Source organism: Glycine soja, chromosome 11, assembly GCF_004193775.1.
Source record: "Glycine soja cultivar W05 chromosome 11, ASM419377v2, whole genome shotgun sequence".
Lineage (NCBI taxonomy): Eukaryota > Viridiplantae > Streptophyta > Magnoliopsida > Fabales > Fabaceae > Glycine > Glycine soja.
Genome location: NC_041012.1, coordinates 27,382,785 through 27,393,192, shown reverse-complemented (window position 1 = coordinate 27,393,192; position 10,408 = coordinate 27,382,785). Strand labels below are relative to the sequence as shown.

The following is a 10,408-nucleotide window of genomic DNA, read 5'->3' as shown; positions in this document are numbered from 1 at the left end:
GCGACAGGTGCAGATTTTTTATTCATGGCCAGTTGGGTTACCAGGTTAACCAAGACATCCAATTTACCTTCAAGCTTCTTAGTCTCGCCTGATGAGGATGAATTTGTGGCTACTTCATGCACTCCTCTAATGACAATAGCATTACTTCTAGCACTAAATTGCTGGGAGTTGGAAGCCATCTTCTTAATTAAATTTCTGGCTTCAGCAAGGGTCATGTCTCCAAGGGCTCCACCACAGGCAGCATCTATCATACTTCTCTCCATGTTGCTGAGTCCTTCATAAAAATATTGAAGGAAAAGCTGCTTAGAAATCTGGTGGTGAGGGCAACTAGCACATAATTTTTTAAATCTCTCCCAGTATTCATATAGGCTCTCTCCACTGAGCTTCCTAATGCCTAAAATTTCCTTTCTGATGGTCATGGTCTTGGAAGCAGGGAAATTTTTTTCTAAGAATACTCTCTTGAGGTCATCCCAGCTTGTGATGGACCTTGGAGCAAGGTAATATAGCCAGTCCTTTGCCACTCCCTCTAAAGAATGTGGAAAGGCCTTCAGAAATATGTGATCCTCCTGGACATTTGGTGGTTTCATGGTGGAGCAGACAATATGGAATTCTTTCAGATGCTTGTGTGGGTCTTCACCTGCAAGGCCATGAAACTTTGGAAACAAATGGATCAGTCCAGTTTTAAGAACATATGGGACATCCTCATTAGGGTATTGGATGCACAAGCTTTTGTATGTGAAATCAGGTGCAGCCATTTCCCTTAGAGTCCTCTCACGGGGTGGAGGTTGTGCCATGTTCTTAGAATGTGCAAAATCAAAATGTTCAAAACTATAATACTCAAAATCACCAATAACAGAATGTTCAGGATGCTCAAAAGGTACTAAATGTTGTCTAACTAATCTATGAAATGTCCTATCTATCTCAGGATCAAAGGGTTGTAAGTCAAATGGATTTCCTCTAGTCATACACTAAATTCAGCATGCACAATTAGTTGCCTTCTTATGCAAGTAACATTGTAGGTTTGAACTACAATTACCATTAAATGATATCCAAATGACTTAAAATTTTGTGAGCAACCTTATAAAATGATGAGAAGATAGCACAAAAAATTTCAAACGAAAATTCAAAGTCTAACTATATAAGCTAAAAATGATAAGTTAAGAAAAATAAGAGAATAATACTTGGAAAATAAAAAACTTTTGACAAAATTGAAATTTTTGGAAGAAGGAGACCTCAGCTAGCTGGCTGCCACGACATGGGAAATTTTTTTCTACCCCAAATACATATATAATAATTGCGATTCTGATAACCGGAGCAAAAGTTATGGCCGTTTGAAATTTTGACAAAAATCAAATTTGCTACTTTTTTGAAACTTTCAAATCTGACCAAACTAAGCGCTCCAACTATTTTTCCCACAAAATATGGATCAAAAGAAGTGACCACAAAAAAAATCAGCCAAAAATAACAACTCTAGCTACCAAAACAAAAGTTCCTAATTAATTCAGCAAGGATGGTCTCTAAAATCAGTCGCTAAGGGATTTCCACTACTACTCAGTTTTGCCGCAAGCAAAAGTGGTCACAAAATCCGTCGCAAAACACCCAAAACTGAAACAGGGGAAGCACTTAACAGAAAAACTAAAACAGAACACACACTAAACAAAATACCAAGACACTAAACAACACTAACTAACACACACTAACACAACACTAACACGAACACAAGAATTAAACACTAACACGACACTAGCTATTATGAACCTTTGGACATTGTTCCCCGGCAACGGCGCCAAATGTTCATAACAGATAGTAGGAAAATAGTAACGAATTGGGGGGGGGGGGTGTTTGCTTTTGTAAATTAAACAACGAGTACAATTGAATTAGAAAATATCAGAATTAAAATACGTTGCTTCCCCTTGATTCATAAGCAAGTCTCTTATCCTAGGTTGCGAGAATTTATCCTTTATCAGTTTAACCACTTAATCCAACCCTAAATTAAATTACTAAGAGAAATTTAACATAAGGCATTCATTATGTGATTAAGCAACACATACATCAATTACTCATAAACGATCATTAAGCATAAACGTAAATTAAGCGCAGAGACAATTAATCAAGCACTAAGCATACATGAATTAATAGCAACAAATTTAGAGTAATTAGTGAAGAGGAAAAACTGAACAGAATTTAACAATAATAATAGAACCTCAAAGAGAACTGCGCTTGATCCTCAAGAGAAAGCAACGCTGCGGACTTAGCCTTCCATTAATCAATAGATAACGAACTTATAGATTGAAGAACGAAATTTTATTGCTACTGGAATTGCAAAACGAAAAAAAAAATGTCTCAAAGAAAAAGCCTAAAACTAGAAAACGAAAATAGGGGAGAGAGAAGAGAGAGCCTAAACTAGAACCTTCGTGACTTTATATAGTTTTTCAGCCCCAAAGCTTACAAATCTGTTTTAAATCCAAGCCCATAAATAAAATCAAATCAAATCTAGATAAGATAAGATCTAGATGAAATAATATCTAGATGAGATCAAATCTAAATAATATCTAGATAAGATCTAATTTTGTAGAATAAAATAGTTTGTCCTCTTCAAGTCCAAGCCCAATTCTGGATTCAAGCCCAATGCTTCATTAATTCCTGAAATTAGATTAAAAACATCAAATTAGCTGAATGGGCCCAAATAATAAAACTGCCTAATTAATTTGACAATTAAGACTAATCAGTATTTAAAATGGTGCAAAAAGGGTTAAGAAATAAGAGAAAATAATGGCACATCAGCATCACGGACTATGCCGCTTTGACCATGCAATTCGAATATGATGGTCGTTCCGTCCTCCTTCGTGCGGATGCTCCGATAGTCCTGGCAGACGTTTCCTCCCTCCAACTCTGACGTCTAATGTAAACCCACTCAGCCTCAGCCTTCTTCCATATATCGATTACCCACCACCCCTCCTTCACCTGCCCCTTCCCCATAGCCCGCCATCACCAAGCTCTTCCGCCAATATTCCCACCTATTTCAACCACCCACTACCCTCCCACCACCACAACCAATAAACCACCAAATTCACCTCTTACCAAACACCCTACTCATTAGCGTTCGCCCTTACCGTTATCCGCACTTTCAGAAAACCAAAATCGAAAAGCAAGTCAATGAAATGCTATCATCGGGACTTATACAACTGAGTAACAACCCTTTCTCCTCGTCGGTCCTCTTGGTGACGATGAAGGACAGAAGTTGGTGTTTCTGTGTTGACTACTGCGTGTTGAACGCTTTGACGGTTAAAGACAGGTTTTCGATGCCGACGATTGATGAACTTCTTGATGAACTTGGTTCGGCTTCATGGTTTTCCAAGTTAGACCTCAGGCAAGGCTTTCATCAGATCTTAATGGCTACCGACGACATCGCTAAAACGACGTTCCGTACCCACCAAGGACACTACGAATCTCACGCGTGACGAATACATAGAAAAAACCGACTCATGCACAATAAAAAAATATAAATTGTTTTTTTGATATTTTATTTTGTTGCAAATATAAAATGTTAGAAATACAATATTTTAGATAGATGATATCGACACACATTTTTTAATTTATTGAAGTTGAGTAAATAATATTTTGTTAATTTTTACAATAAATATCTTACTAATCATATTTTTCTTGCTTTTTTTAATCAATTGATAGCATATCTTTTACACTAACAACAACATAAACTAAATTATTAAAATCTAATGTAAATTTTATTAATTTAGAAATAAAAATCATTAAATAAAAAGCAAAACTGGCATAATTAGTCCTACGAAAAATAAGAATTCCAATAAACTAAATAAAAGAGAGTGTATTATTATTATTATTATTATTATTATTATTATTATTATTATTATTATTATTATTATTATTATTATTATTATTATTATTATTATTATCTTGAAACTCTATCAAAACTTAATATTTTTTATTTTTGATTTTGACAAAATGACGAAATTGTGAGAATTTGAATTTGCTTGGAATATTTACACACACGTACATAAAATTTGGGTGTTTCGTAGAAAAGAGAAAGCCAACGAGAAGAACAAGCGATCCTTAATTTGAAAGCATATCCCGTGTCATATTCCCTTCATTATTATCCCCATCAACACCTCAGCTAAGTAACTTAGCGGCAACTCCTTTATTACCTTAATCAAATTAAATCATGTTTGAAAATTAGTTGAAACAAAAGTAATTTTGCTAATAAGTTAGTGCATGCTGGTTTTTAGCTAAAGTACTTTTAATGCTAAAGTAATTTTGACAAAACATCAAAATTTTACTTTTATTTTAATTTTCCTTTAGAAATCCATCACACTTTTTATTTTAACAATCCAATTCAACACAATTTTGTTTATTAATTAAAATTTATTAAAAATTATAAAACTTTTTCAATTTCATATCTTATATAATAATTTTTTTATTTTATAACTTTTAATATATTTTAATAGCTAAAATTGTAAAATTTTAAAAAATAAAAAATTAAATGTCTTAATTAAAAAATAAATAATTAAATGTCTTAATTAAAAAATAAATAACTAAAATTATACAATTTTTTAAAATTAAAAAATGAAATATCTCAATTAAAAAAATAAAAAATATAAATATAAATTTTAGCTTAAAATTTAAAGACATACAGATAGTGTCCCCACCAAGCCCAGCTGAAAAGTAAGTAACTTAACTAACAACCATAACTTCCCCGGTCAAAAAAACAAACTCCTTGCTTCTCCGTTTTCCAATCTCATTTTTCCAATTCCCCGCGGACGAAGAGATGCCTCTCCGGCGTCGAGTCCCTCTTCCTCTGCTCCTCCTCCTCCTCCTCCTCTCTCCCGCAGCCACCTCCGCCGTCGCCTTCCGCAAGAAGCACAAGATCCCAGGGCCGATCAAAACCATAGTGGTGATAGTGATGGAGAATCGCTCCTTCGACCACGTCCTCGGCTGGCTCAAATCCTCCCGCCCCGACATCGATGGCCTCACCGGCACCGAATCCAACCCCCTCTCCGCCTCCTCCCGTTCTTCCCCCACAGTCCCCGTCTCCGACGACGCTCTCTTCATCGATTCAGACCCAGGCCACTCCTTCCAAGCCATCCGCGAACAAATCTTCGGATCCAACGACACTTCCGCTGTCCCTCCTCCAATGAACGGTTTCGCTCAGCAAGCCGAGTCAATACTCCCTGGCATGTCCAAAACCGTCATGAGCGGCTTCAAACCCCAAACCCTACCCGTCTACACCGCTCTAGCCAACCAATTCGGTTTATTTGACAAATGGTTCGCTTCGGTTCCGGCTTCCACTCAACCAAACCGGTTCTACGTCCACTCCGCTACCTCCCACGGCGCCATGAGCAACGTCCGCAAGGACCTCATCCACGGATTCCCTCAGAAAACCATCTTCGACTCGCTCAACGAGAACAACCTCTCCTTCGGTATCTACTACCAGAACATCCCCGCCACACTCTTCTTCAAGAGCCTGCGCAAATTAAAGAACGCCGTGAAGTTCCATGACTACGCCTTGAAGTTCAAGAAACACGCCGAGAAAGGGAAGCTGCCGAATTACGTGGTGGTGGAGCAGAGGTACTTCGATGTCGAGGTTTTTCCGGCGAACGATGATCATCCCTCGCATGACGTGGCGGCGGGGCAGATGTTCGTGAAGGAGGTGTATGAGGTTTTGAGGAAGAGTCCGCAGTGGGAGGAGATGGCGGTGTTGATTACTTACGATGAGCATGGTGGATTTTATGACCATGTGGCTACGCCGGTGGAAGGGGTTCCTAACCCCGATGGGATCATTGGACCCCACCCTTATTACTTTGGGTTTGATAGGTTGGGGGTGAGGGTTCCCACGTTTATTATCTCGCCTTGGATCGACAAGGGTACTGGTATGTGCTCTAAAGTTTTCAGCTTTTTTGAATGTGTGTTGGGTAATTGAGGTCTGAGATGACTTGGGGTTTTGATTGGTTTGTTTTTTAGTTTGGGAAATCTGTTTTTGAAAATAGTTTTCATCGGAATTTGAAGATTATTTCTAAAACCAAAAAATAGAAACTGCTGGGAGATGTTTTTTCATCCTCAAGTAGTCTGTTCAAGTGTTCAGGGGACAAGTGTTGAGGTTTCATTGGGTAATTGAGATGGTTTGGGTTTTGACTGATTTCAAAAAACTGTTTTTTTAAAATAATTTCCATTCTTGTTTGAAAACTAAAAAACAGAAGCGGTTGGGAGATGTTTCTTTATTCTCTTTTTTTGGAGTGCTCTGTTCAGGTGTTTGGGGAAAATTTTAGAAAATAGAGATGTGCTTGTAGGACAAATACTTTCAGATGTGTTGAGAGGACAAACAAATTTTAGAAAACAGTAAACAAATAAGGTCTTATTGTTCTTTTTTATTTTGATGGTTTGGGATGAGTTCTGTTTTGGTTTTGTGGATTGAGTTGAATTTCTTTTTGGCTTTGTTGGGTTTAGATAGGGGATTTTGACTTGTTGCTGAGTGTGTTTTTGTTGTTGGTCTTGGAATTTTGATGCAGATTGGGTTATTGTACCTTTAGGCTTGGTTCAAGTATACTTGTGCGTGAAGATGTTTAGGTTTATTTGGTTGGTGTTGGTGTTTTGAGGACATTAATTAATTACTATTTAATTGCTTTTGTGGGATTTGTATTGTACTTGACTTTGTTGATGTCATTTTGGGTCTTGACGTAGAGTTAATTGGCATGAGGTTGGTACTGCTAATGGAGTTTTGAGATACAAGTGTTTCTAGTTTCGCATGAATCTACTCACTTTTGAACTTGATGGAGTTATGTGCATGTACCATTAACAGTATTTTTATTTTTTAATTGGATTTGTTTTATATTACTTCAAAATGATGTACTGAATTTTATGCTCCTATGTACTTGTATAATATGCTGAAAACTAGTTTTGGTCATCTTTGTGTATACTGTAGTTCTCACTTATCAGAGAATTTAGTGAGAGCATTTATGTACTGAATGAACAGTAATAAAGTAGCTTATTGCTTGAAGGTGACAATGAAAAGAAATATTTCTACTCCATTGCAATATTTAAAAATTGTGAACAAAGGCAAATATTGGAACTCTGAAAAGTAGCATTTATGTTTTTCATTATGTGGTTATTCCTGTTGTTGCTTCTTTTGTCCAATTTCTCAAAAATAAGTTTTAATTATTTCAGTACATGTTTGTCGGTTCCATTTTCAGCAAGAGTTGGTTCTTGATCTTATTTATTTATTTATTTTGTGCAGTGATTCATGAAGCCGAGGGGCCCACACCATATTCTCAATATGAACATTCCTCTATCCCTGCCACAGTAAAGAAGCTTTTCAATTTAAAATCCAATTTCTTGACAAAGAGAGATGCATGGGCTGGTACCTTTGAAAAGTACTTTTACATTCGAGATACTCCCCGTGATGATTGTCCAGGTTTGCATCTACTTCTTTGAAATTTACATCTATTTTTAGCATTCTTGGTACTCTGTTATGGTAGCAAAATCAATACTTTTTGAACTACGATATATGCTTTGGTAAATTCATTTGTAGTCTCTAGTCCAGGCATCCAATGAAAGCAACTTTTTCCTGACCAGACATGATTGTGTTTAAAATTTGGTCCATCATAAAAAGCTAACTTCAAATTAATGTATAAATACATTATCATACTGGTCTGCATTTTTTTCTTTAGCAAACTCAAGATGCTTACTTGGCTGAGAGATTGAGGTACTGGGGATATATATATATATATATATATATAATACGATTTTTGTGAGAACACTTTCTTACGTGAGAACATGAGCACAATTAAACCAGTCTAGTGCTGTGCAAGCCATGCCTGAATGCAGTCTTGGAAATTTCCTATGTCTCTCATGCTAACTGCAATAAGAAAAAACTAGTAAGTTTCCACTTTTGTCCACATCTAAAACCCAGGTTTGGAAGGTATATTGAAACACAAATGGCGCACTTGTTGGCATAAAGATCCAAAGTACACAAAGCTTTTTATCTGTCATTTTCTGTTTAGAGCCGTTTGATGCAAGTGATTTATTTATTTCCTGCACTATGTTTTTAACATTATTTCCAATTATATAGAAACTCTTCCGGACATCAAGATGCTAAGGCAACATGGACCAAGAGAAGACTCAAGTCTTTCAGAATTCCAAGTGGAGTTAATCCAGCTTGCATCTCAGCTCAATGGTGATTATGTACTCAACTCTTATCCAAACATTGGTAAAACTATGACAGTGAAAGAAGCAAACAGGTACGCAGAAGATGCGGTGAAGAGATTCCTGGAAGCTGCAAAGGCTGCTCTTAAAGCTGGGGCTAATGAATCAGCCATTGTCACAATGAGGCCTTCCCTCACAAGCAGAGTCGCTGATGGAGATAACCACAAACTTGTAGAATCTTACTGATTCTTTCACACTATACCGCTGTAAATATGGTATATATGTAGCATATTCACTATAATGTTTAGGAAAAAAATACAAGTGTTCTTAGTAAAAGTATTTTCAGTTGAAGAACAATTAGTCAGATAATTGATTAATTTTGTTCAACATGAACAATTTTAGTGGCTGATTGTTCTTAAATTGAAAAGAATTTTACCAGAAATAAAATAATAAAATAATTTTATTTCTGGTAAATTATTCTTCAAACAGTGAAACTTCTATAAATATTTATTGTATTTCCTAAATATTTGACTTCTGATACAAAACAATATGTATTACGTGTACTGTGTTGTCTTTTATGAAATGTTGTTCCTAGTTAGGAAGAAAAGTACAACTTTATTTAATTTTATGTTGAACTTCTTATTCTCTAATAGTCTAATCTATTTATAATATATAAAAGCTGAATTTCTTACTCTTACGTTGTTATGTCAAGAAAAATTGATAATTTGGAGAAAGAAGAATATTCACCTTTTGTGTCTATCCTTCTCTTTTCATTTTTATTTCTTTAATGTTACTCACAACATAACCAAATTTTATACTAAAACATTTTAGTTCAATCTCATTGACCTTCAAATGTTTTTCATGTTCAGGACCCTTAGTTTTCAATGTTCTATATTACATTCTATAATCATTTTCTTTTATATTTTACATATCATTCAATTTTTTCATATTAGTAATTTCTAAATTTTAATATATTTTTTGTTTTATAAATATAAATAAATATTTCATATCAACAAAGTTCGGGATCTAAAATTAATTTTCAAACTAATCTATAAAAAAATATATTAGTTAAACAAAATTGAAATTCATTTATTTTTCACATTAGTATGTAAAAAAATATATTTCACATCAACTTTAACTATTGCAAATATAATTTTATTTACTATCTCCAATATTACATATCACAAAATGCAATTTTTTTACATTAAATTACTTTAAACAAATTTTATATTGATTAAATTTATTTAATATTTTTAATTTTAACCTGATTTGCACTTTTAAATATATTGCAACAGGAAACTTCACTACATGTAGCGATACCGGAAAATATGATTTCGAAATTCAATGATATTTTACAAGAGGAAAACTTATACACCATACATAATTTAAGAATTGTATCAATAAATGATGCATAGGATTATTTTTGCTTACTATTGTTATCAAGAAAATTAATAACATATCCATTAACATTCCTCAACACTATTTTGAGTTTGGTTCAATGTAAATTCTAGCTCAAAGGATGAATGATAGAGCTGTCTTAAAAAGTACAACATTAATTTTTTTTTTTTGCAAATTGATAACTAATTTATTTCACTCTAACATATCTCATATTTTATTATAGGCAATATTGGTACACTTCATGCACTTGGAAATGAAGAGGAGGTACTTGTTAGTGGCAAACCAACAAAAATAACGAAAGTGGAATTGATACTAAAAGAGTAAATAAATTATCCTTACTTTATTAATTATAAATTTTGTTTAAATAATAATTTCATACAATTCATTAATATATACATTTCTTTACACAATCGAATGTAATATAGAACATTATATTTTCACATCTCTCTTTTTTATTGGTTATTTTCAGAAATGAAGTTGTTAAAGTTACTTTGTAGTCAAACATAGTCTCAATTTGAAAAAACAATCAACATCCAAGAAGAAGACTCAATGATGGTTGCAATCACTTTTATCATAGTTAAGAAATCTAGAGGTTTGATTATATTCACACATTTAAAATCCTTATATATATATATATATATATATATATATATATATATAATTCAACCAAAAAAATATTGATAACTAAATAAATGGATGGTTAAATTATACTTAATGTTTAAATCAAACGATTCTCATATGCATTTCACTATGAAATTGAAATTATTTTTCTAAATTTAATTTATATATATATATATATAATCTTTAAATAACATTTAAATAAAAATTGATCCATAATTTC

General features: G+C 33.9%; 1 protein-coding gene across 1 annotated transcript; it reads left to right on the top strand.

The window, feature by feature from the left end:
* The first annotated feature begins 4,707 nt into the window (after positions 1–4,707).
* Positions 4,708–8,747, top strand: LOC114376288 (non-specific phospholipase C1-like). The gene is made up of 3 exons (XM_028334343.1): positions 4,708–5,900; positions 7,262–7,438; positions 8,096–8,747. Exons 1-3 carry the CDS (start codon positions 4,799–4,801, stop codon positions 8,413–8,415), a joined length of 1,599 nt encoding a protein of 532 aa, XP_028190144.1. The 5' UTR covers positions 4,708–4,798; the 3' UTR covers positions 8,416–8,747.
* Positions 8,748–10,408: the final 1,661 nt, after the last annotated feature.

Excerpts from the sequence above, each read along its gene's own strand:
- LOC114376288 (XM_028334343.1), top strand. The coding sequence starts at position 4,799 with ATGCCTCTCCGGCGTCGAGTCCCTCTTCCTCTGCTCCTCCTCCTCCTC. Across the intron at positions 5,901-7,261 it reads TTGGATCGACAAGGGTACTG|TGATTCATGAAGCCGAGGGG; the intron begins GTATGTGCTCTA and ends TATTTTGTGCAG. Across the intron at positions 7,439-8,095 it reads TCCCCGTGATGATTGTCCAG|AAACTCTTCCGGACATCAAG; the intron begins GTTTGCATCTAC and ends CCAATTATATAG.